This window comes from Centroberyx gerrardi, chromosome 12 (assembly GCF_048128805.1).
Source record: "Centroberyx gerrardi isolate f3 chromosome 12, fCenGer3.hap1.cur.20231027, whole genome shotgun sequence".
NCBI lineage: Eukaryota > Metazoa > Chordata > Actinopteri > Beryciformes > Berycidae > Centroberyx > Centroberyx gerrardi.
In genome coordinates, this window is record NC_136008.1 from 7,694,709 (window position 1) to 7,722,380 (window position 27,672).

At 40.5% G+C, this 27,672-nt stretch overlaps 2 protein-coding genes across 4 annotated transcripts; one reads left to right on the top strand and one right to left on the bottom strand.

Annotated features, from left to right (window-relative positions):
• The first annotated feature begins 7,019 nt into the window (after positions 1-7,019).
• On the top strand, positions 7,020-10,031 carry zp3d.2 (zona pellucida glycoprotein 3d tandem duplicate 2). The gene is made up of 8 exons (XM_071907136.2): positions 7,020-7,382; positions 7,459-7,574; positions 7,670-7,773; positions 8,391-8,565; positions 8,749-8,854; positions 9,081-9,169; positions 9,344-9,417; positions 9,685-10,031. The coding sequence occupies exons 1-8, from the start codon at positions 7,020-7,022 to the stop codon at positions 10,029-10,031; spliced, it is 1,374 nt and encodes a 457-aa protein (XP_071763237.1).
• A 391-nt stretch (positions 10,032-10,422) lies between these two features.
• fli1rs (Fli-1 proto-oncogene, ETS transcription factor-related sequence) lies at positions 10,423-27,200 on the bottom strand. Of its 3 annotated transcripts, none has more exons than XM_071907115.2 (10): positions 27,047-27,200; positions 19,430-19,635; positions 18,064-18,233; positions 14,461-14,664; positions 13,969-14,043; positions 12,707-12,775; positions 12,482-12,541; positions 12,342-12,389; positions 12,043-12,129; positions 10,423-11,500 (listed from the first exon to the last, which is right to left on the bottom strand). In XM_071907115.2, the coding sequence occupies exons 1-10, from the start codon at positions 27,062-27,064 to the stop codon at positions 10,977-10,979; spliced, it is 1,461 nt and encodes a 486-aa protein (XP_071763216.1). In that variant the 5' UTR covers positions 27,065-27,200; the 3' UTR covers positions 10,423-10,976. The 3 variants fall into 3 exon arrangements, with proteins under 3 accessions (XP_071763216.1, XP_071763217.1, XP_071763218.1); XM_071907116.2 differs by lacking the exon at positions 27,047-27,200 and adding an exon at positions 26,513-26,879; XM_071907117.2 differs by lacking the exon at positions 12,043-12,129.
• Positions 27,201-27,672: the final 472 nt, after the last annotated feature.

Sequence of the window (27,672 nt, forward strand, 5' to 3'; positions counted from 1 at the left end):
ATGTTATAAGTTAAAATCTATGTGTAAGACTCTTCTTGTGAAATCCTTACACTCCTGGTCAAATGGTATCAGCAAATTCTGTTTATGACTTGTTTCAGTCGACTCAGGTACCAAAAGGGCAGGTTTTGCCACAGAATTATATAAAAATGCCAGAATATTTTTGAAAGTCGCTTTAATTGGCCTATACTTTTCTGTGCTTGACAACGTACCTGAATCACATCCTTCTGTTACTCCAAACAAGTTAAAAGAAATGCTAAGATTTATCTGTTACCACTATTTGACCCAGGTCTAACCAGAGTATCTGTAAAATGAACATGACCCAAAAACATGCCTGTGATAGGAGAAGGGGCATTTTATACGGTCAAAAAAAACAACTAGTAGTCAGCATTTCAAAATTTAGTTACACCTTAACTTATATGTTCCAGGATTATCAGAAATCTAACATTCAGGTTAGGTAAGTTCATTCATAATGTGAACGAATCAGTTCCTCTTACCTGCTGAAGACCTTTTCTTCTGCTTCATTTTTTAAACTTAACTCTTAACCTTTTAACTTAAATTTGAATACGTTTACAACATTGGCACCAGGGTCTATATATCAGAGTTTAATACATAAACCAACAACTATCTGTGTTACTTAAACCAAAACAGTCAACAGTGCTTCACAAACTATTTTTACCTGTGAACTAACATGTCTTCCATTCACTGTTGCTGAGGGTAAAGCTCCTTATCTCTTCCTCCTATTCAGTTCCCTAGTCATGAGACTGCAGATCACTTGACAGCCGTCCCACCAAACTTCACGTCTTTCATTAAAAAATAACAGATGATTTAATAAACCTGCTCCTGCTTTACTTATGTACAGGGCACATGTCTTTTCAGGCTTTGTAAATGTTATATAAACGGGCATAAAAATAGTTTAATATAGATTGAATTCATATGGAGCATTGTTTCCTTACAAAGCCCTATTTAGAGTTAATTCTGTTAAATGGCATGTTTGCATGGGACTATTCCCTCCAGGCTAGAGTTAGCCTGGCAGTGGCGTAACTTCAGTGTTATCACTGGGAAGCTAATAGCCTAATTGAATCAGAAGTGTTGGGGTGGGGAGATTCTTGGAGTTAATTAACATGATATCAAGAGAAACTGGAGATTTGCCGTCAGATCACTGTAGCCGGCTGCCTGGGGAGAGAGCAAGCTTGGATAAAGCTGATAAGGATTATTGGGAAAGGAGTTAAAGTGGAAAAGACATCAGGTTTCTTCTGTCCAGGATGAAGACAACAGGTTTTGTATAGACAGTAACAAGCTAAAAAGACTCGAAGAGCAGAAGAGGCGAGCTGCCAGACGGTTTTCCCTTTGTTTACTGTGAGACAAAAACAGTCAGTGATGTCGAAGCTGGTTTGCCCCCTGCTTTTCCTGTGTTTACTTCCAGCTGTGGGTAAGTGAACAACACAGATGTGTGTGTGTGTGTGTGTGTGTGCAAGCGTGCGTGCGTGTGTGTGTATGTGTGTGTGTGTGTGTGTGTGCTCTGTGTACATGCATCTGCTTATTTCAGTAGCTATATTAGGGCTTTTGCAACAATATCCATAATGCACATTTTATATCGCCACTGCAGCAATGCTTTGCCATAAAAATAATTTGAATAATAATACAGTTGTGAGATTTTTTGAGGCCATTTTAGAGGATGTAATCTTCTGGGTTTTTAAATATTGAGCAGTGAACATTGGGTGCAGTTTTTGTCTTTTCCAAAATAGAGTGCATTTTGGAGAGAAATCCTAATGTCAGTCCTGCTCCACTGCAAAACTAAACTTCTCAAAGTTATTGTCTGGTTATAATCAATCTCTCTGTCCTTCAGTTCCCCTGTTCTGTTACACCTGCGTGTTCCCCGCCATCTCGCCTCTGGACTGCATCAGATTCCCGATGAAGTGTCCACCAGGCCAGCTCTGCCTGTCCAGCAAGGCTGTGGGACAGAAAGGTGAGGCCGCCTCAAGTGACTCAACAACATTTAAATGAATCAAAACTGAGAAAAAGAACTGAGAAAGACTGTGATAGGCACAGAGGGAGCTGTGTGAGTGTGGAGGGGGGGATGTGTAGCTGGGTGGGTTGTGTTTTGGTGGCTTGTTTCGTGTGTAAAAGAGAGAGAGAGAGAGAGAATGAGAGAGCAAAAATACAAAACTACAAAATATATTACAAATACCTCCTCAATAAATGCATCAAAATAAATTCTAAAACACTGCTTATAGAAAAGTTATTCAATTACAGTATACATTATTTTTTTGGAATTTTGATTGAAGATCATCTTCAAAACAGTAAAACATAAATCTTAAATAAAATCCTAAATCCTGGGAGTGAATCAAATCATTTCCATTGTCTGAAGTTAAAAAATCAAACAAATCTGATCAGGTGTGACCCCAGGAAGTTAAATAAACTGTTTCATGGCACAAATAGAGCCTATATTTATAATTAGCTGTTTACCTCACTTTTAAGGTTTATAATATAAACTAATATAAAATAAAATACGGTATGCAATTTGGAAAATCTTATTGAAAGCGCTTTACAGTACCAAAGCTGCATACATTTTTGGAAGAGTAGGAATTTGAAGCCTTGTTCCTGACTGTGTGCATGCCATGCTCCACCTGCTGAGCTACAGGATCACCAGGGTCTGAAGCCCTCTACCTGATTCCAGGACATTCAGATAAATAAATAAATAAAAGTTGATGGGATTGGTATTCTTTGAGCAGGGCATCCTGCACCATCTGACTTTACAAGTGTCATTGGTCCATAGACCTAAAGACTACTTGTACATTTACATTTAAAGGGAAAATCCACCTTGAACACTTTAACACTGGGTTCACTTGTTATTGCCACCGGCGTACGAGGCTCACATTCTCTTTGAGTGTCCTTATTGTTTCTGATATTCTTTTATTTAATATAAATGCCATTCTTTATCAATGCTTTTTCACCTACCCACCTGTCTGGTTGTTGTAGAGCATGTGACGCCGCCAGGTGCCCTTTTGTACTGTATTTTAGCGGCTAACTCCGCCTACGCTGCCTATGTCAAGCCCGTGTGCCCCGGCGTGAATATCAAGGGCAGCCGCTGTTAAAGGAATAGTTCACCCAAAAATGAAAATTCTGTCATTATCTACTCACCCTCATGCCAGTTGAAACACAGGTGAAGTTTATTAGTCCATATAACACACAGGCAGCAGAGCTGCAGGGCAGCACTCTGTAGCAGCCTTCCTCAAAACAACTGAGGTCAGTAGGGACCGGTTCTTTAGAGTTCCAAAAAGAGCAAAACATAGCATAATATGAATCCACACAGAGTCATGCAGCATAATCCAAGTCTTCTGAAGCCAAACAATCACACAGTGAGTGGAAAAGACAGATATTTACTCCATTATTTAGCGCAAATCTTCACTACAGCCGTTGTTTTTGAAAAACGATCACAGTAGCTCATCCTGTTGGGTAGGAAAATGTAACTGAATGGGCTACTACCTGTCACAGAGTCTTAAAGTCTTCTCTCTGTTGAAGCATCCAGGATTTTTTAAATATCTGCACTAGGGAGAGAAGCTATAACAGCTAGGTAACAGACTGAAGACCGAAAAGGTAAGGTTAGATCCTAATGAGACATTTTCAGCAGAGCTGAAAACTTCACCTGTGTTTCAACTGACATCAGAGTGAGTAGATAATGACAGAATTTTCATATTTGGGTGAACTATTCCTTTAAGTAAAAATAGTGTTTGACAATGTACTTTGCATTCCTGGGTCCATTTTGTTGTTTGGCGATGTATTTTCTTATTCCTGTAGATTACTTGCCAAATATAGATGACATGACGTCATATTGAGATATTTCCAAAGGTAAACGTCAGGTTCTGGTGTCAAAGAGAAAGAATCAAAGAGCGAGGGCTTCTTTCTAGACTCACCATTTTGCACCAATGTTCAACAATCATACAGGGAGAAATCCATCGTAGAAGAGGCAGAGAGACCAATTTCTCCACCAACAGTAGCCTCAATAGACCAGAATGCAATGCAGCCACAAGACATGTTGGGTTTTGAGTAAACGGTGTGACTCACATTTTTTCTCAAAAACTCTAACTCTGCTATCGCTATCGCTCTCTCCACCTCCATGTTTCACCCACAGCTGAATGCAACATGTTCAGGCCTGTTCTCTGACTTGTTGAAAGTAATTCTGAGAAATGAAATCACTAAAAAGTAAAAGTAGACAAGGTTGAGGGAAAGTGGGTGCAATGAAAACATAAATAACAGCACTTCAACACAAAATAACTCCTGGAATGCATCGAACATGACTGATTGATGGTATCTAACAGTGTAAAAGTAATCGAGGATGGATTATTCCTTTAAAACCTATAGCTGACGCTCTAATCCAGAGCAATTTACAACAAGAATACAATGAAATTCCTAGATCATAAATATTAGGCTACAAGCAAGTATGCATCATCTGTGTTTGGGATGTAATATGTAAATGGCCATTTTTCATATCAAAAGTCTGATCTCAGCCAGAAAATACTGAAGTATTTTCAAAATAAAACGCCTTTCTCAGAAGTATCACACACACATTCAAATTAAAAAATAAAGAAAAGCATTTGAAAATGTAGTTCAGTCACATGCAGTGGGGACATTGTGTGTGTGTGTGTGTGTGTGTGTGTGTGTGTGTGTGTGTGTGTGTGTGTGTGTGTGTGTGTCTCCCACACTGATGCCTTTAACCACCTCTGGTTTCCAGGAGACTTCCGTGTGGTGTTGTATGAGAAGAGCTGCGTCCTGCCCGTCCTGTGCGGCATCACCGGTGAAAAGTTTGCCATGGGACTCAACTTCACCTTCACCAATGAATGCTGCAACACACACCTATGCAATGGAGCTTCAGCACCTACTGCCCCCTACTGGACTGGCACACTACTCACACTCCTCATTTCATACGCAATTTGGTGATCACAAAATAACAAAGGCTTATATTGGAAGAAAGGCTTACATCTGGGTTTTTGCTGTGTATTTGCTAATTACATTTGACAAGCTGCAACACACACTTGTGTAATGGATTTGTCTCTTCTGTTCTCTAATAGACTGATATTCTACTCACCTTCCTTCTGGTAACTGTCCACTAATCTGTATGTGCCTACAAACCAAGTCTTCTTTTACCAGTGGCTTAGTTTAGTGCTTAGTTAATGGCTTAATTTGAAGAGATGCTTTTGTGATTGCATAGTGAAGTGTTTGTGGAGGGGAGACCGGGGACAAGAGTGACACTTTTGACTTCTGCTCCCATAACTCACCTGTTACATAGGCTAGAGCTTTCAAATTTTGATAAAAAGTACCTCTATTTGTCTGCTAATCACATAACTTTCAGTATCTCTAATGTTATCACTGAGTTTAACAAATGAAGTCAAATACAAATTGTTCAACTGTTGCAATCCACCCCACTACTGGACTATGTTAAAAAGACTAGCTGGGATAAAATGTAAAAATACAAGATAACAGCAGAAGTATGAGCCTCCACCATAAAATCTAAAAAAGAAAAACTTAAATAAAGAATATACTTCTAAAATCAAACAGTCCAATATGTTTGATGATTTCCAGTTTAGCAGAGTTGGGCTATAGCTTACTTGTGTTTGACACACATGTTTGTTTTGTTTGTTTGTTGGTTTGTTTTGTAATTTAAATCACCATTTTTCTGGCATTTCTCAACAGCAGATGTGCATGTTTGTGTGAGGTTTGACCAAACCTTAATTTTATCAATACCATGTTCATATTAGCTATTTCATTTAAAATGTGCACAAACATGCATGCACACACAAATACTGGCACACAACCAATGCATGTTTTAAGTCACATTAAAAAAAATCTTTGTAATTTCCATTTTTATTTGTAAATGGTCTCACAACTTGTTATTAAAATGAAGTCAACCTCCATCACACTGTAGTTTCCTAAAGCCTTGTCTCTGAAGAGGTGAAACACTCTATAGGACTGTATGAGTTAGGTATCATTTACTGAAAGAAGTGAACAGTGAAGGATGTAAACTGAGAAAATAAAAATGCATGTTTTTATCAGCTGTACTTTCCCTTATGCAATGCATTCTGACCCTAACCCTAACCCTAACCCTAGAGTAAGAAGAGTTGGCAATATTCACATTTAACCCACACCTCCTTTGGGTTTGAGTTGGTAAATTATTCCACCACATGATGCAAATATTTTCATCCTCAGAGGACTGGAGTTGGGAACCGCTGCCCTTTGTTACAACCATCCCTGGTCTCCCTATGCTACAAATCACTTCAGCCCATTATGTGACTCTTCTTCAAAATGTGAAGCAACAACTGGGCTTTTGGTAAATCAAGTGGCACTGGCTGATAGATTTAGAAAGTGTTGTAGAAATAAACCATGATGCAAATATGCAATGAAAGATAACATCAATAGCTAAAACTAATGAAAATAGGCCCCACATTTCTTTTTTTTTCTTTTCTTTTTTTTTTTACATCTGGGCAAAGTAGACTACTTACTCAGCCTTCAAAAAAATGTTTTTATAGCTGCAGGATAAAGAGCTCATTTTTATGACATCTGTGTGTAACATAATCAAAGCTATCTTTTACAGCTCTACTCCTTTGCATTTGTTGCTAAATGATAGCCTACCTGATAATAATGGAATTGTTTAGTGTGCTGACACCCTTCAAGACAGTTTTTGCTTTGGCTTTGAGTCAGTTGAGTCAGTAGGTTACAATGTAGAGCAGAAACTCTTGCTGCTGTGCATGCAAGAACCAATTAGTGACTGTGCTGCCTTCTCACCACCAGGTGCTGTTAATTTGGGCCTGAACGAGAAGCACATCATCCGTTTCATTTTTAGGTCTGTTCCTCAGCTTAAAATATTGTTTGAAACTTATTAGGCTACCTTTTGGTCAACAGTTATGGGCATAGTTTATCTTTTCATCTGTGCTATTTTCCCTTTGGCCACTGAAGGAAGGTCTGACTCCAGGTTTGAGTCTTTGAGTCAGGTTTCCAGGAACACTGTGAGACAGATGCGAGACATGGAGACTTTACCGCCTCCATACCTGCAGCTCCCTGTGTTTCTGCATTCAAGGCTGCCGCTGGTGGAGAAGGAGCGTTTCTCCCCGACCAGCGGCACCGGACAGGAGCCTTTACCCGAAACCGTGAGGGAAATCCTGCTGCCGGTGCCTCCGACGGCCGGTTCACCCACCGCTTCAGATGAAGGCCTGTCCGTGAAAACCGTGTGCAAGGTGAACAAGATGCAAGTTCAGGTACAGAGAAGCATTTTAGGCGCCGGTGGATCCTCTTCTCAGCTCAAACTGGGAACGTGCCAAGCCAGTAAATCTACAAAAGATTCACTTTATTTTGAATATGACCTTGGCCAGTGTGGAAGCAAGCGCACGGTAAGTTTTGATAGTTATTCTTTAAATACTTGACCAGTTGTAAAGGGCAGATTTATAGCTGATGGTTTCATAACAGCTGATCAACAGCCGGGTGGCCTATTCAAACACACTTCAATATGACCCGCCGAGGCTCCTTGGACCAATCAGAAGAGCTGCACCCTTCACCTTGCCTGTTGCTTGTTATTATAACAGGTGAGACTGGGATTGGAATAAGTTTCAGACCGAAAGTATTGTACACGAAGTTCTTTGTGTTTTAAGATGAACATTATTGTATTTCCACTTTCCAGATATCAATACTCCTACAAAATTGGCTACACGCCTAAGATACAGATGCGCAAGATCTTCAAACCGCTGAAGAACAGAGTTAAATTCATTCTCACTCCACGAAATGGTAAACCCCCCCCAAATCACATCTAATTGTTGAAGGCTCTGCTCCTATCTGATTTCCAGGGTTCACACGGTCCTTGAAAAATCATTGAAAGTTTGTGGATTTAGAAAAAAAATTGGATGGCCTTCAAATTACTCCAGACTGCTCTCTGTCCTACGATCAACACTTCACATCCTGAGGAAAACTCTGATGGATTTTTGCTTTACTGTAGCAGCAGTTTTAAAATGAAGGATTTCACCACAAGTAAAAAAACAAGGCCTCTCTGACCGATGTCATGCCCTGAATTTCACCAAATAAGACCTTGGGTTCAATAGAAGTTTTGCACACCTGGATGTTAGGTGCATAAGAGAAGATTGAAAGGTGACAGCTCACTTGCAATCAGGTTATCTCTATGCAACCTGATGAAAGTCTTTGTACCGAAACGCTGTTCCCAATAAAACCTAACTTTAACTGCAAGTGAAGAAATTCCTACCAAACAAGACCTTGAAACTCATTGAAAAGTCCTCAAATTTGATGTCCAAGTGAGTGTGGGAACCCTGGATTTCTTTTGACTACATGAAATGACAGAGTCTTGAAACTGCTGCTGCTCTGGTTGTCTGACTTTATCTTCTGCCTTTCAGCTCAGTGGGAAAGACTTTCCCCATCAGATCACGTTGTGATTGGGAAGCCCATGTACTTCGAGGCTGAGGCTCCATCCATGTCCCAAGATGGAAGACTGTATGTCCACTCCTGTCACGTGACCCTCAAGAAGTCGCACACCTCAATGCCTCAGTTCCCAGTTGTGGAAAACTTTGGGTAATGAAACATTTCCCGCTCACAAATGCACTGGAACATTTTTGTCATCCTGTCCTGTGCAAGGGTCAGAGGTTTGATCTGATTTATTAAACAAAAATCAAATGAGGGGGAAAAAATGTATGCATCCACCAAATGGCATACGCTATATGATCAGTGTCTGCTGTTTGCTCCCTCCTGATAAAGGTGCATGGTTGAAAGCAAGGACAGTCGCTCCAGATTCATCCCATACAAGAAGAACGCTGTGAGATTCACTGTGGATGCATTCCTGTTCAAGGGAATGACAGGCCAGGTGAGCAACGATGCCTCAAATTATAACATGAGTGAGACTGGTGAATTTAGTGTGATTTTAGACTGTATTTTTGGGTTATGCACATTGTTTTGTGCAGCTTCTATTGTCATTATGCTGCTTTCTTTGCTGTGAACTATCTAGTTTAAGGTTAAATACAATTTTAAAAGATTGTGAAGCATGGAATAGGAAGAAAGTCTTGACTTGAGGCCAAATTTATCACCCACAGCAACTCTACATGCACTGCACCATGTCTGTGGGCAGTTCTGTCCCCACTCCTACAGCCAAGTCCTGTAACTTTGACACAAAAGCAGGAAGGTGAGTTCTGGTTGTTGTTTTTTTTTATGTCAAGGAAATTTGGGAATAAGAAATACAGAGAACAGCATGGCACTCCCAATTAGTATTCTGTGTGGTATGCGTATTTCCATGTTTCTTGAGATGTAAGAAATAAAAGGAAATGGTGCCCCCCTTTACTCTCACTGCTTTTCTCAGATGGTTTGAGCTGTATGGATCGGCCTCAGTGTGCTCCTGCTGTGACTCCACATGCAGCTCTACTGCCTCCGCTGGTGAGTCAGTGCTCCTTCATGTACTCAGTTAGTGAAAACACAAAGTTTCAGCACCGCCTTCAGCGCATCTAACCTGTATCACCAGTATTACCTGTATTACCAGAATTACCAGGAGCACCCATGCTAAAAGTGTATGCACTCCTGGTACTGAAGGGTGTTTTGGATAAAAGCGTCTATCAAATGACATGTTTTTGCTGTTGTATCCGGCAAAATAAGTTGAGACTTTACAATTCTATTCTAATGGTATAAAAATGCTGCATTCTCCAGTGACCAAAGTGGTTAGCAGCAGACCGTGGATGATAGAGGATAAAGTCAAACCACCCACAACCCCAAGGAGGAAGACGGCCATAACAACAACAGCAACAACAACAAAGAAGAAGACGACCACAAAGATGCCTGAAACAAAGACAACTTCACAACCTGAACAACAGAAAGTAACCGCTCCGGTGGAGAAAACGGTGAAGGAGCTGGACTGGCCGTTTGCAGGCGGAGGTGTGAAGTGGGTCGAGGCGGGAGGTGATGAGAGGCGGGTGAAGGGCTTTGCTGTTGTGGAGGAGGAGCGTCTCACTGAGCCTCGCAGGATATTTGAAGATGTCTTTGGTTTGGACAAATGAAGTTGATGTTTTGAAAAGTGGTAATATCAGTCCATGCTTGGTTTTGGTACACCTCTCCTAATAAACTGAAACCAATAAACTATATATAAATGTTCTTTTTTGTACACATTTTTTTTTCCTTTATTCTATAACACTCATTACTCTAACAAAGTTGCTCTTGATACTGTGGCAACTACACAGTAAAGGCAGCCTTATTACACATTACCTTTTAAGTTTTATTGGTCAATACTTACAGCGTTACTATTGGATATTTCAATCCTGTATCAAACTTCTCATTAAGAATGTGCAAACATGAAAAGCACTTTGTGAGTGAAGGAAAAGTAGAAAGCTAGATCTACAGTAATGGCAAGTTTCTATTGAGAGTCTGTAAATGATTGAGTCCATTTTCAGGTATAAGCGTTATTTATTAGCTTTTCTTCATGAGTAAATGTTTTATTGCTACATGATATCAAACATTCTGTACAATTTCACTTTTACAAATGTCAGGTCAATGAATGTGATAACTGACAAATTTGACCTATCGGACAGAATGAAAACAACAGTGACAAAACCGTTATGCTACTCACACAGTAATTTGTGTGACTGTTGTCTTTACAACAGCTACTATCAAGATACTTACAAAATGGAAAAACACAAACTTGGTTTCCTAATAACTGAATAACTGTAATATATCATCAGTGTATTCACACAATAACCTTGCAAGAGTAGAGAAGTCATCTTCCATTCATCTTCATGGAGATAATTCACTCTCACGTTTTCTTTTGTCCATTTTAAGAATGACAATATTACAGTGACAACATAATATTGCCCTTTTAAACACAGACCATAGCGTCATATCACCTTCATTTCAGGGAGGGTTCAGATCAGATGCGTCCCGGATGGATTGTGCATATGTCTTGTAGCATTTTTTTGGGGGTTTCCTCTTCCAAACTTTTATTTGAAAGCTCAGTAGTATGAGCTCAGGTGGGAGTGAGTGGCAGGATGTCTGGGCATGGCTGAGCCGGGATAGATGGGGCTGTTGGCTGAGTTCCAGTATGTCGAGGGAGGGCCGAAAAAGTTGCCAGGGGACACGGGCATAGGAGCGGGATGGCCGCCCATGAAGTTCATTTTGGGCTGGTGGCTGTGGTAGGGCTGGACGTAAGGCACCTCAGTCTGGTACTTAACAATCCCCCCCTCTGCTGTGTGGTTCTGGTGCGCCTGTGAGATTCCCTGGAAGTCAAATTTGTAGGCGTAGCGCTTGCCGTGCACCTTAGTCATGATGTTCTTGTCATAGTAGTAGCGGAGGGCGCGGCTCAGCTTGTCATAGTTCATGTTGGGTTTGCTCTTGCGCTCGCCCCAGCGCTTGGCCACCTCGTCCGGGTCGGTCATCTTGAACTCGCCGTTGGTGCCCTCCCAGGTGATGATGCCGGCGTTGTTGCTGTCGGACAGCAGCTCCAGCAGGAACTGCCACAGCTGGATCTGCCCTGAACCTTGGAGGGGAAATGGGTGGGGGGACAGTTAGGGATTTGGTTTTGACATCAGTGGATGTCGACACAAAGCAAGGCTGAAGATATATTCATCTACCAGGAGAAACTGTGGGAAGTGTTTGTGTCTAAATGTCCAACAAAGTGATTGCTGGCATGAAATTTAACTCACTATTACATACAATTGACAATTCTCTATCTTGAGCCCTTGTAATGTTGTAGAATTTTTTAGAGGAGATTAGACTTTAGAGGATATAATCATCTGCTTTTAAATACTGAGCCATGAGCATCAGGTAACTTTTTTTTGTAGAAAAATATATACAAATTTTCAGTAAAACTCTTCAAATCGACTTAACACAGCCAGTTATCCCAGGACCATGGACAGCTCCTTGTTTTTTACAAAGCTATCTCAGGAGGTAACTGAAGTTTATCTTATGGAGTACTTTCCCAGCAGTAACAGTTAAGACCTCAGAGCCTATTTTTTCACCAAATGTGACCTTTTCACTGTGCGGCTTGGAGGAAGTGACAGACAGCGGGCAGAAACCTACCCACAGGCCTGTGAGCGCTGGGGTCAGGGAGCCTGTACGGACTTTGTTTGCCTGTTCGGTTCTTGGATGAGCTGAGGGCTTGGCCTTCTGTGAGGAAACAGCAGGGCAGACAGTCATTTTGGTGAGAGGGAAGCCGGATTTTGTCTATAAGTAAGCGTGATGCAATTATCTCGCTACTTTGCATGTGTTTTAAGGAGTGCCAGCCCTTGCTTGCTCTCTCATGCTACCAAAGCAGACAGTGTAAAGGCCTCATTTGCTTCATCTTCATTTCTTGTTCTTATGGTGCATTACATTCTTACCTGGGTTGGCTAGTCGACTGCTAATGGGCCCTAATGTCTGGTACGGGTCTGTGAGGAAGAGAAATCAGATAATTATGTTTTTACTTCTTCTCTCTTATCAACAGATGCTGATTAATAGCTAGGAGGAGTGGCATCCACACCTTGCACAATCCTTGGAGCCGGCTCTGTAACTCTGCTGTGTTGATGCTCCATGGAAGAACCTGCAAACCAGGAAGAAAATCACTTATGTCAAATTGCTTGGTGGTGGCCTAGTTGTACATTTATAAAGAGCAGTTTCCTATGCAAAAACAGCTGTCATTCATGCATGAAGAACAAATTCATCATGACAATTGGTTTCATATCGCCTTTGGTTTTTGTTATTGTACCTTTTGGCACTGCAGTCATGGTGTTTGCTGGCCAGCTGTTCCTACGGCTGATCTCATCAAAGTTGCTCTCTGCACAAAAAAGACGCAAATATGAGACTAGACACTGACAGGCGCGCAGCTAGAAAAAGGCTTTGAAGTGGACAGTTAAGCTTAAGTAGGAAGGAAGTCCATAAATGGAGACCAAGAAGGAGCGATAAGAGTCGGAGAGCAGACATGGGAGAGCTGAAGATGACCCACAGTTTCTTGGGGTGAGTGTTCTTTTGTTCAGGCCCCTGTCGCCACAAGATTGTGAATTGTGTCCCAGAGCGGGACCCATACCCCCCATTTCCTGTGCCGGTGCAGCTGTTTCCTGTCTGAAACTGGCTGTTGAGTTGTGGACTCATCAAAGAGTCGTCAACTGAGGCCAGCGCTGTGCCAAGAAACCTTTAGACTCTTGAAACTATGTAACATGGTACTGAAACTCAACACATTATTTTTAAATCCCTAAATCATTCAAGTAGTTTTCCTTACTGCTCCTTTGTGATAGTTTTGAGATTGTGACCCTGAATTCTATGCATTGATCCACACCCAAAAACACCGACAACACAGACCATAACATTATGACTGCTGGGTCATGGCAGCCACTAGACGTACAATGCTTTTAAAAGAGGCATTACTTTGAGAAATACATCTGTTTTCACATATGTATTTCCTGCTAATGAAAGCGTTTGAAGTCACAATGAAATCAAAAATGACTTTTCCACCTTGTTAGCTAATTCTCCATATCATAATGTATACCTATTTAACAACAACTGCCTCAAAAAAGTATTTAAAAAAAGATTATTTTCTCATATTTCCCATTAGTGCCATTACTTTTACTTCCTGGAAAACAACATATTTTTAGTGGTTATTTAATTTCAAAATGTCCAAATACCAAACCAATAATACCATCACAGATTTTTTAATAACAATCTCATCATATAAAACCTGCAACTTGTGACATAAGTGGCACCCAAAGTGGCACCCAAAAAAACGGTGTATTTTTGGATGTTCACCCCTGAAAACCCTCTTTCCTTTTCCATGGTTGCATCCCGTTGGCTGGGATTTATTCATTTTGAAGAATGCGAGAGGTGTGACAGCTCAAGATTATGTGCAAAGCATTTTGAACTTTGGAAAACTTTTGAGCAGTCCCTTTGTCCCACCCCAAACATCCTGTTTAACATGGAAATACATTGAATTACAGAAGCAAGATACCATCTAAATGCTGAGAGGTTCGGTCTTACCTGCTTTCACCTGTAGTCTGGGTTGTTGTGGTGTGTTGTTGGTGGGAGTCGTGGAATAAGAGAATGTAGGGCTACCTGAAGGAAAGGCCAGCAAAAACAAAGTCAGAAAACATCTTCGATAGATAGATAGATAGATAGATAGATAGATAGATAGATAGATGGATAGATAATCAATCAATCCCTGGGTAGAATGTGGGGTGTCATTATGAAATATAGCATCATAAACATTAAAAGACTAGTTAAAAATGTAAAAAAAATAAAGTAATAAAAATATGTAACTCTGTAAATTCACTTACTGATATTTCACAGTGATATTTACAGAAAATCTTACTTCTCGTCTTTCTTTCATTTCTATTTCTGTTTAGTGAAATGCGAGTGAAATGGTTGGGCCACAGAACAATGAAAACATTTGCTGGTTGAAATCTGACAGGCGAGGAAGGCCGAACAATGTTATCAGCTGGAGTTACGTGTCGGACGTGAGGCGGGTCTTACTCTGCCGGAGGTAATTGAGGTGCGAGAGCAGGATGTCTGCGTTGTAGGCCGACGTGAGACGCATCATGTCCTCCTTGGACATCTTGCAGAGTGCCTTGCCGTCCAGAGCGTGGAACAGCATGACGTCCACCTCCTCCAGGACGTACTCCTTGATGGCCCAGTCCAGCCACTGCCGCACGTGGTCCTGTGTCCAAACCTCAGGGTCTGGGACCGGAGGGAGGACGGAGGAGAGTCATACAGAAAACATCATAAGTGGCTGTGGTTAAACTGATTTGTTTATAGGAGACGGTAGGGCTTGATATGGAAATAGTTAGATACCAGCACTGGTTCTGGTACCTGTCGTTTTGATACCAGTTCTAAAATGTTTCGATACCTCTTTGTTGGATGAAAACACATTTGATTATGCAAAAGAATGACTTATGTTTCTAGTTGTTTAACATTTCGAGGGCTTGGATCCAAAGGGGCGTAAGTGCGTTATAGTAGATTTTACAGGAGAGCCAAAACAAATTTTGATCAAACTTGGATCAGCTGCCGTTACCACATACTAAGCACAATATTTAAACTTTTTGTGTTATCAGATTGAGCATTACTATAAAAACAATACTGCTACAGTTTAAGTTGAATTATATTTGTTAACTTTTTAAAAAATGGCAAAAGAGTGAAATACGCCTTTTTGGCACAAACATTGTCCCAATACAGCCATGCAGAATATGGGCGTATGTAAGTAAACAATTGTAAAACACATTCATTTTAATACAAATCTAGCAATTACACTTCAATCAACACAGAAATATAAAACAAAATCAGAATGAATATCTTTATCTTGAAGTAATGATCAGCAACTTTCACCAAGGCCTTTAAAATTGTAGGCTACATGGAACATATCAAATTGATTGATACATTTTTTTCTGTTAAAAACTTTTAATAAACCTTTTTAATAAACCTCTATAGACATAAGAAACTACTTTTGATTCTAAACTACTACTTTTTTTTCTTTTGCTAGTATAATACATTTTTGTATGTGTCCCAGGACACATCACTTATTGATGTGTCCTGGGACACATTCAAAGACCTGTAAAACTCCTCATAACACTGAGGGATAACTTCAGCTACCAGCAGTCTTACTATCAGAGCTCATCTTGACCAGTTCACACTCCGAACATTATAAAATAACATTTTGAATCTATAGGCCTAAGTATTTCATGGGAATATTAACATATTTACATCCATCTAATATTGACCTAGAATATTAATTAGGATATGAATTGGATACTAAAAAGGATGTGATCATGCTGCCATGCTAGCATTTCTTACGTCAGCATGCATTTTGAGTTGACCTTGCTGTTAGAATCCTCTACCCACAATGCTTGTTCAGTGTCAAAAGTGGGGTTTTGCTTGGTGTCAAAAGGGCGTAAGTGCAGTTACGCCCTTTTGGCAGCAAACAAAACCCTACTTTTACTGTTACGGCTTTCAGTTTTTGTTTAATTAAAACTTATGGGTCATGATTTCAGTTGTGTCCTTTTGGCACTGAAAAGATCTCACTAAGACCTTTCAATTGATATATAATACTCATATTCTCCCCAAATCGCACTTACGCCCCTTTGGCTCCAAGCCCTCGATTTGTACATGATATCTGCTCTTTTAAGTAGAAATGGACCCTGCTCTGTTGATTAAGACGGAGAAAGAGACTGGAGGGAGTAGAGTCATACAGAAATAATCGTAAGTGACTGTGGTCAAACTGATTTGTTTATATGACATGGCAAGGCTGGATATCACTGGAAATACTTAGATGCCAGTACCAGTTCTGAGAGTTGTAGTTTTGGGAAGCACCGGATCTAAAACAGTACTTGTTTCAGTATCTCTCTTTGTTGATTAAAAACACTTTTGATTATGCAAAAGATTGACTTATTTTTTTTATTTAAGAAGAAATAGACCCTGCTGTGTTGGTTTCATTAATAAAAATGCTCATAAAGAGGAAGAGGGACCAGTGGGTGGAGGGAGGAGAGTCATACAGAAATAATCATAAGTGACTGTGGTCAAACTAATTTGTTTATACAACACGGTAAGGCTGGATATTACTAGGAATACTCATATACCAGTACCGGTACTAGTACTTGTTGTGTTGATATGTTTCAATGATTCAATTGTTGAATGAAAACACGTTGGATTATGCAAAAGAGTGAATTATTTTTGTAGTTGTTTAACATTTGTACATGCCATCTGTTCTTTAAAATCGAAATAAACCCTGCTGTGTTCATTTACTCTGTATAAATGCCATCAACCCAAAGAACATTTGAGGTCTCATTGTAAGAATCAGCCATTCCTACGTTTTTTTGACAATTTTTGGCACTCTTAGATGCTTTAAAATTGGTATTGATACCTAAATTTGGCATGGTACCAATACATATCATTACGAGTTTTATCATCAGTTTTATTCAGGTAAGTAAGCTCATTTCCAGTAGCAAACAATGACTGTGCGTTGTGAATCGCCCATAATTAGACAGGAGTCTGAGTCGTGTACAGAAGCCACCACACCCTTGGGTCCTGATTGTCCTTGTTTAACACATGCAACTGTGATGTAACATCCGTGTATTATACAGTATAATAACTTGGCGCTAGTGACTCATTGGCAAATCGCGTCGGATTCCACAGCGCTGAATTGAAAGGATCCACTGCAGCTCCCAGGAGCGTAACCACCGTTTAAAGTGGGATTCCTCCAGAGACTGACTCACTGGCTGGATCCCAGTCCTGAATCGTGCGCGCTTTACACACACTCTGCTCTTAGCTGCTAACGACTCACGTAGGAGAACTACAGTATGTCTTAGTTTATATAAAGTTGAATGACTATAACCTACTCAAAAATTGATGACATATCACTGCTGTCATCTAATAATTCCAATTTTGGTGATTTTCATGTTTAAAATTCAACAGAAGCTCTTTTATGGATTGAGAAAATTCTTCAGGCTTCAAAAGGTCTTGTGAAACAAAAAAAATGAATGGTGGTCAATCTGAAAACAAAGCTGTCAACAAAGTCTATAAAGTTGACATTTGGGAGATACAAGGTTTTCACCCCGACATCGAAGGTGTGATTTCAAATGCTGTGAAAGTCTTTTTGACTCATTACTGTTAAAGTTGAAAAGGCTGTTTGATAAGAAGAGGCTGCAACAGAGATGAAGTTGGGTGATTAAACAGGAAAGAGATCAGATCAGCTCATCACACATCTAGCCTACTGCTGCATGTTCTCTCTGCAATTAACATGGCCGACACAATTTACATGTAGCCTAGTGGTGGTATTAAAATCCCTGGGTGCTACTTTCACACTTCAGACATATGAGTTACCATCTATTTTTTATCCTTATTCCTTATTCAACCAGGCATTTTGACCAAAAACGTATTCTTATTTTGCAATGGCACAGGAGAGTAGTAGCAGGAGGAAGAAGGGTTAGATACACAAACACACTCTATGCCCATCTCTTATTTAATTACTGATATTGCACAAGCCAAATGTGTGCCAGCTCTTGTGAAACCGCCTCATGTGAGAGTGGAGGATGATTGAGGGTGATTTCCAGCTACTGTGTCGTAAACAGGAGTGAGTCAACTCACCTGCCGGCACGATGACCCTCTTCTCCTCCGTGGCGTTGCTGGGAGGGGTGGCGGTGTGGGGGCTGGCCCGCGGCTCGGGGTACGACGCCTGGTACGCCATCTGGGCCCCGTCGTTGCTGCTCATGTGTCTGGAGCGCTTGGTCACACTGCAGTCCACGGGGGATTCACGACTAGACCGGACAAAGGAGACAGGATTTAGGTTGACATTTTCCATATGAAGCTGGAAAGTCTGAAAAAGTGTGGAAGAGGAATTTGATCATTTCCAGGTCTTGAAAAGTGTGGAAGCGGCATAAAAAGTTTGGAAATATTGATAATCAGGCTCAGTACGCCCATACCTATATACAGTATGTTATCTAGTTGTAAGACCCACTGACATTTCAAACATTGTGATATCTGTTATTGTGGAGAATAATCCTCCGCTATAGAGTGTAGTGGCCCAGTTCAATCATATTGCCCAGCCACTATCAGCAGACATGGAATACCAGCCTAAATTTTCATATCCAGTTAAAACATTAAGGCCTAGGAGACCGAACAGTTTCCAGGATTAAATGTACCTTCGGATCCATCCTACTTCATATCAGGAAAGATGCCAGAAGGGTTAGATGGTAAAAATGAGATGCATTTAGGAAGAATTTTACTTTTGATGACCAAGAAAATGATTACAGTCTCCTGGCTGAAGTTGCAGCCTCCAATCTTACATCATGTTTACCATATGAGAGCATAACAGCAAGACTTCAGTTAAAAACATACCTATATGGTAAAATTATCCCAATTACACTCTACCTTTCAAGATTCCATATATTTAAGGTATTTTTTTTATTTATCGTGTGTCCTTATCATGAATATTTTAGGGAGGGGTCAAGCTGTGGGCATAGTGGGGCAGGAAGAGGATGAAGAATGTAAAAGACAAGCAAATACAATGTTAGATCCTGTAGCATTTGTTGGGTGAAAACCTTGTATCTCCAAAATGTCAACTTCTCAGGAACTAATGAAACCAGCCTTGTTTTTAGCTTGACCACCATGCATTTTTTCAGTTTATCCAACAGATTTTAAAAGGTTTTTTTATAAGCCCTGGGGTTGTAGAACTTGAAAATGTAGGCTATAATCCTTCAATTTAAGTTAAAACATGAAAATCGCCAAAATTGGAGTTATATTGCAGTTACAAGGTTTTTACCCAACAATAACGATATGTAGGCTAACAAGAGAAACGTGGTTGCATCTGTTCAATGCAAATCAAAAAGACCTTTAAAAAAATGAATTGGACTGTGGAAAAACACATAATTTTGAGAACGGAGAAATGACGACGGGACAGTCAGATGTTACGGGAACGTGTGATCCCCGCTGACCTCGGACCGTCCTGACTCACCTGGTTCCATTGACGTGCTCGCCTCTCTTCCCGGGGTTCTGCGCGGCCGACCCCACCCACTCGGGCTCAGTGGGCTCCGGACTCTGCTTGGAGGCCTGGCTGAAGCCGCCGGGCGACGTCATGTCAGCCTTCATGTGCATGGCGGGGGCCGCGGTGTAGGGCGGCTCGAATATGGACTGGTCCTCGCTCACCACGGACAGCGCTTCCTGTCCAGAACATCACAGTCAGACATTTTACTGTGAGGGTCACAACGTGTGGAAACTGTCCACACAGCTGCTACAGTGCTTTTCCACACCGCAGCCTCACTGGGACGTGTTAATTAGGGATGGGACAATATATGGAAATTCAATATATCACAATACAAACATATAACTAGGGATGGGACAATATATCCAAATTCAATGTTAAAAAAGAAAGAAAGAAAAAGAAATTGTGATATTAACTACATTTGTGATGGTAGGCTATTAAAGCTCTCCATCCAAATTATATTATTTTTCACTTTGTAATGACATTTTTAAATTGTTGTTTACATTCTAGCAAGCCAATACCATTGCTAGAAAGATTTGTGGCTCAGACATAAACGTAATTCTGCACCTTCATACTTTGTTGTCATTGAACTTTTATTTATTACATTGTATCGTGGTTGTATCTAATCGTGAAGCCCATATCGCTTATTGAATCGTATCGTGAGATAAGTATATTGCCCCATCCCTAGTGTTAACTATGAACCTTCTCTAGATCTGATAGAATGTACCTCACAAACTGAAATTACGTTATTGTATTTTGTATTTTAGTTGTCATGTTTTAAATTGTATAACTGTTTTTTTTTTGTTTGTTTTTACCTCAAAAGCCTAAGGACAGAGGTTGCACATTAGCTCTGGCTAACCTCAAGCAATGCATGTGTTACATGTTTTTAACCTGCAACGTTGTCTATATGCATTGTCCCTGACATATGAACAAATACATAAATAAACAAAATGTAAAAAAAAAAAAATAACACTTCGGGAGCTTGGAAGTACAACGTTCTATCTGACTGCTTTTAGCAAAAGTGAGTTATTCACATATTCTTTGATCTTTAGGCTAAATGGTACTTTATGCCTGTATGGGGTTAGTTTTTGGGGTTAAATATTTAAAAAGATCAAAAGTAGGCTACATAACAGTTTTACCAGATGGTTCATCAAATCTTTGATGCTCAATATCATTACTGCACTTTATCCAGATAGAACCTTATACTTCCAAGCTCACAAGAATTTGGACTTTCGATTGTCATATTAAAGGGGCATTTCATTTAAGGCTTTAGGAATTTATTTATTTATTTATTCCTATAAGCCTGAGATGCACATGAACAGTCTGCCAAGCCAAGAAAACAGATCACAGACCCTAATCTGTCATATTGGTATCTGTAGACTGGAGCTGCTGGAGTCACTTTTAGGACTCAAATATTCATCTCAACTTCTAAATTGAAACAAGCTTTATATCACAGTAGTGCATTCAGATATGAGCCAGATCTGAAGCTCATTCTCAGTAGAGCTGTGAAATAGCATAATATCACATTACTACTGGTGCAGGAGGGAATCTTTTCTCTCATTTCTGGTGATGGAAAAATGGCAATGTATCTTATACTAATACAAGCATAACAGCAGTGTCCAGCTTCTCACTCACACATTTGCCCACATTCACACCTGGGAGCTGCCCAGTACAACCAGTCTGATACTGTTAGCCACTGAGCTTCACTGGAGGAACTGGGGGTTAACTGCCTTGCTCAACGGTACTTTAAAGTAGTTTTTGAGGGTGGGGAAGGCATTACTCATTCCCTTTTCCCACCCAGATTTTCAGCTGAGTCGAGATTCAAACTGGCAATCTTCCAGTCACAGGCCCGCTTGTCTAACCTCCAAGCTATCACTGCCACATATGAATAGCATGTTTGAATGCTGAAATTCAGTCTGATTCCCCTGTGACTGATTAAAAAACATTTTAAACTGTGTTTTGTGTTGAATCTTGACAGCAGAGTGAAAGGCCTCCATATGTACAGAGGTTGTCAACCATAAACAAAACACTCAGAAGGGGAATGAAAAGTAAACCGTTCAGTAACAGTCTGAAAGAAGTCATGAGAGAGACGTTGCTGTGTTGTCTCTAATCTTAAAGACGCTCAGTAATCTTCACCGCAGTTTTATTTCGTTAGGATTGAGGTTGGGGAGGTGGGGGGGGGGGGGGGGTGTAGTTGTCTTAAGGTGGAGTCTGATCAAGATTTGAGTCCGTCTTTGCGCTACTTCCTATGTTTCGCGCTGACAAAGGCTTCAAAAAAAAAAACGCCACACTACCTCAAGATGGCACTTGCCCGAGTGCGTGGGCGGGGGTGTGTGTTTGGCGTGGCGTTGTGCATGTGTTGTGTCTGTGAGGTGGGCAAGGGGTGAGGACAGGACCTGTTGTCCTGTGCGCCGTTCAAGTAAGTGTGTGCATGTGTGATGCGAGGGAGTCTAAGTGGGTGTAAGTGCGTGTTTGTTTAGAGGAGTCGAGCATTGTCTTTGGGCCTTGGACGTCAGTGCCGTGCTTTTTCAGTGGCCTACAGGAAACCTGGCCCCCATGTGCAGAGGAACCTTTTGGCACAGGCCAAGGGAGAGGAAATGGGGAGGAGGGGGGGCACTGTGTAAAAATGTGGGTCATTTTAAAGCTGGAAAACAACCCTAAGACCCGCGGTCTGAGGAGAAGGGGTTGGGTTCATTGGACAACAAGAAGAGTATAGCCTTGATTGAAGTTCTAAGTGCCGCCGTTCCATTGTATGTGTGTGTGTGTGTGTGTTTTTTTTTAGCTCAATTGTTGCCGCAGCATTGTAAACCAGATCTTAATGCATGGCACACAGTTTGGCATTTCCTCCAGGTTGCAGACAAACTGATACAGAAGTCAGCAGTGTGGGATTTCAGCAACCTGTTGCTGCATGAAGCCTTTGCTGAAGGCGTAGGCTAATGGATGCAGCCTTTTTAAAGCACGCACATGCAACAGGTTTCATTCCCAAAACACTATATATCAATTTTGTGGGCAGAAAAATAGTACCTGATGTTAATGCTCAAGATTAAAAACCACACAGATGACAAAAACATCTAAATTGTGACTACATTGTAAGTAAAGGGACAGAGTAGGTGTCAGAGTTTTCTATCTCATTTTGCACCCAAACTCTTAACTCTTACCAGTGTTGGCTACTAAAAACACAACTTCAAATGTGTGCAGTCGGTTTGCACGTGACAGGAGTGTTAGGTCAGCCTCCACATCGTTCTGCTCAGCTTTCTTTTCACCACAGTCCCATTCTTCTAACTCAAGCGCTCGCTTTTTTTTGTGTTCGGCTACTTCTGTTGCGCTGTCCTCTTTCCCCCAGTCTCCATCTGTCTCCCTCTTCTCTCTTTCTCTCACAGTCTGTCTGTCTGTGTCCCTGCTCTTGCCTTCGGAGGCCCTTACTCAGTGCAGAAGTGAAACAGTTGGCTGAGAGCGGGGTAAAACAGGCTGTGGACAGCAAATTCTCATGAGAAGCAACGGCAGTGAACAGTATTACACCATGGAAAAAAGACTACTTTAAGTCTTTTTTTTGCTAAACGCTAAAACTCTCGACATTATCCTGACTAGCAGCTACTCAGCTTCAGCATTCAGCCATTAGTTTCAATGACAAACTCATGCTTTCACAGCCACAAACACACACTCCCGCTCTTTCTTTATCTCCCCTTCGTGCTCTTTCTCCTCTGCACACTGATACAAATATACCAGAATGTGGCCTGACCGCCAATGCCACAACTGACTTCCTGTTCAATGTGTTTCATAGCACGGCCTGTTGCTCAGTGACACAAAACAACTTTTAAAAACATGACCTTCCTGAGGCAGATACCGCCTGTGTGCCTTGATGTGCCTAAAAATTATAATGTTCAAATTCATTTTTATAGTAAAACAGCCTTTTTTTTTTTTTTTTTTTTGCTGTCAATACAAAGCTGGTGAATGGAAACTTTGATAAGAGGCGGGGAGTCAGCAGCTTTACAGGTTGCATCATGCAGTCTCGCCCAAACTATCAGCATCTTAGAGCATGATCATAGGCTGTTTGCTACAAAGACAGTATTACTTCTTGCTATCTTGATAAACTGAAAGATTATGAATTTTAATTAAGCAATTTAACTGCTAAATTAACCATTTTAATCAAGTAAATGCCACTGTTATTGTAGCCTGAACAGACAGACAGCAACTACAGGATACAGGTGGAGTCTTCATGCTATTTGGGATGATTTATTAAGCCTTTTTGCTCTCAGCAGATTAACATATCAGTGTAATTTAAAGTATAATAGCACCATTTTTGACATGGATTCCCAGTCACTCTTACCTAAATAGCTCCAGTTCCACTTTGGTATGTTTCTGCCTTATTTAGATATTGGAAAGTCCTTTTTTGGTAGAATATTCAAAGATAGATATTACAACATAGCATGAATGAGATGATCGTCTTACAAATCAACCTCAGACGGTGGTGTTTTTTCCAGCTGTGCAAATGTCACAGTAACGTATAGTGACACAAGATGGTACCATCTTCTAGCCTACAATAAACTGCAACCAAGGATGTGTTACAACAAAATACCAGTCATCTCATGGAAGTGGATCCTTGGATGTGGCTCTTTGGATTGTGTTCTATCCAAGCTGATCTATGCTGCCATCAGAGGTACTTTCCTTGTGGGCACCAATAATCTCTTTCCTAGTCTTAATTGAATCGGATTTTTATACAAATAAATTTAAACAATTCCTACATTTTCAGTTTGGCCTATTTACTGACATACTTTAGGCACTAGATAATCATTAGAAATGATCTTGTGTTCACCAGTAATGTCCTTTCGTATCAAAATAGTACAAATAGAATCTAAATGTTCCTACATTTTAGTAGTTTAACGGAACAGTTTTATCCACTGGTTAATCATGTTGGGAATCAGCCACAGAGGACGATGTTTTTCCATCAAGCAGAACACCACAGTAAGTGGTGACACATTGTGGTGCCGTCATCCAACCCACAGTAAACTCCACAGTAGTAAATAATCCTCCTGTCATTCCTACTGTGTTGGTGAGATCAGGTACGTGCCAGATCTCACTTCATCATCATCATCATCATCATCATCATCATCATCATCACAGTCTTTTTCCAGGATGATGAAGGCAGACTTCACTTTCACCACTGAGCTGAACTCTCAGATTTTAACCTTTGTGACTGATACTGTATGTTTGAACTGACATGGTTGCAGCCTAACTATTACAAACCTCCACAGGCCTTAATTGTATTTCCAAACATCCAGACTGAAACCTGAGGGTTATATGAATACTATCATCTCATATAGAGTTTTATAATATCTCATGCAAATAGGCTATGAATTTTAAAAAAATGAGAAGAACCACTGTTTTTGGATCTTTCTCACCATGTCCTTGGTGATTTTCTCAGATTTTGTGTAAAGTATATTTTTTGACAAATTCACTGAGCTCCTGTTGCAGTCTTGATTCTACCAGAAATGGCTTCCAAATACTTTAATAATATAAAAACATACCAAACTGGAGTCTGGGGTATTAACTCCTATTAAGGCTACAATAACAAGGGAAACGGTATTAAAAAAAAAAACAGTATTGTGCTGTAAATACGTTGGCTCCAAAACACACAAAACAAGGTGCAGCCTACTATAGCAGGTCAAGTCAACAAAGTATGCAAGTCAACCTTCTCTGCAGTGTGTTTGAGAGAAAGCAGAAGTAAGAGTTTAGTCAAGCTGATTTTGCAAAGGCCCGAGCAGCTGCGCCTTCAGCTTCACAAACATGATGTGGTTTTCACAACTCCAGCCTGGCAGCACCAAGGCCTCTGCAGGCCAGAAACCCGGGCAGACCTGCACAGCCAGCCAGCTGAGGCACATTTCGCTCCTGACCACGGTCATCTCATACTCTGTGTGAGTCGATGTAAACCTGAAACAATGCAATGCCTCAGTTTATCCACTCATTTTGTGTTTGGCAAGGCTTTGTTGCCTTTTTTCTAGTCCAGGGAGCGGAAATGTGTGCGGAAAGTCTGAGGTTTGAGACAGGAAGCCTGCAGGGTTCAGATAACGACACCTGACAAATGCTCCCGTTTGCAGCTATAAATTATACTTAAAATAACCTTACTTAAAAACAGCGTGTACTTTAATACAACTGAGTAGGCCTACAAGAGAATTATTATTATCTGAATAATAATTTCGTTTGATCAGTGAGGAAAGCTGTGTGTACCAGCACAAAACAGTAATATAACAGAGCATCTCCAATCTAAAATAAAATATTTTTTAGAAAAGGAATTGCAAACGAAAGATGAACATTTTCTTCTGAAAATGCACCACAAACAGTCCTCAGTTTAGTCCTTATCTCACCTGGACCGGCCCTACAATTATTCACTCCTTCAAAAAAATCACAAATGAAAATACAAATTAAATAAAAAGCCATGGTGCTTGATTGTAGCCAATGTCCATAATGTACCAATCTGTTTTTTAGAGAAGAATCATGAGAGAAAGGGCTACAATTATTAGTTCCCTAAAGTATTTCGTAATCTGTTTAGGCCCATGTTTCAAACGCTCCACTCTTTCGTTTTGCAATCGTCTGAATTAGTCATAAAATCGGTTTATAGATGAAATCATTTGCGTTTTATATATATAAGTAGGCCTTTGTTATATGCGATTGCATCGAAAATCGAAGGAACAGTTAATAGAAGTTGCAAGATTATTTACTGCAAAAAATAATGTTTCGTAAACTTTATGTGAGCCTATAGGCCTTATGTTGCATATTGATTCCCAGTGCAGACGCAGATTCGTTTGAAAATAACATTAATTTGATAGTTTTATGTGCCTTATATCATCAGAGAAACACCCCAAAATTTTCGCCTTCGTCTTATTAAATATTCAGCATTCAGTGTTAAATTAATTCAAAGCGCTACAATCTACGAAGGCCTTTTTGGAGCCTTTTTTTCATGGCAATCAAGGTATTTAAGCATTTATGGTATTATGATGGTTAAGAGAATGGATAGGAGAATAAACAGATGTTGTTGTAATAGTATGAAATGTGAAATACCAGTCATCTGATGGAAATGGACCCTCCTGCTCTTTGAAGAGGGATCTCATTGTGTCCAAGTTGATCCATGGCGCCTTCACAGACACCTGCCTGCGCACCAGTACCGTGCTATTCTCAATTAAACCTGCTTCTTCATTTAAAATCGGGTTTTTATCAGCGCACTAAAAGCTCAGTAATTTCACTCTCCAAGAGGTTTTTTGTTGTTGTAATGCAGTTCCTTTGGCCATCAGCTATCAGGGATCAGCTTGATGAAACGGAGCAAATAAAAAAAAACGCGCTCTTTGGGAAATCCTCTTTTACGCGTAAACCGGTCACCAATTAGTTTTTTATCGGAGTGTAAAGATGTAGTGGTTAGTTGTGTTATTATAGAGCCGACATACAACCACGAACGGGAAGGAAGAGGAAATTTTGTACAAGAAGGAAAGAGTGGGGAGCTCGCATCACCGCCTTGCCTCTCTCACTAGCAGACAGAGGGCTGCTGTGGGTGGCCGCCTGTCATTTTCACCAAACATTAAAACCAGATCAAACACCTACCTTTATCGTACAGTCCATTGCAGCAGCCTCTCAGTCTTTGTCATTTAGTCGTTTGGAAATGCTGCTGCTAATTTAGCCTGCTAACCTCACTTCAATTCATGCAGGGGTGCATTGACTCTATGGCGCAAACCATTGCAGTTACAATTTTCGCTCAGAGACCATAACCGGATGGCAACTTTTTTTTCTCTCTCTCGCTCTCTCTCTCTCTCTTGCTCTCTAAATTGGGAAGTGAAGTCACTCTTAGCAGCGCATTCAAGCTGCGTTCCTTCTCATGAAACCAACACTGTTGTTTCTCAGAGGAAAAGAGTAGCCCTACTTTCTGCTTGTGATTAGTGTAATTACTTTACTATTTCCAAGTCAGAGGACAGAACAAAGGTGTCCAAAAAAATCACAATTTTGCATTTGAAACGAAATGTTTGGGGAATATTTTAGTGTTTTGCTCACTATTTTGATCATAGTGGGGGGGGGGGGGTGTGGGTACTGAGGGCCCCTGAAGTGTCAAAACGCCTTTTGTGGTCGTCAAGTGTACATTTATAAATATTTTACACTTTTATTTCACACTGCTCTGGTTTTGAAACAGGGTTTCGTTCAAAACAACAAAACTGCAAACAAATAAAATTCAAAAG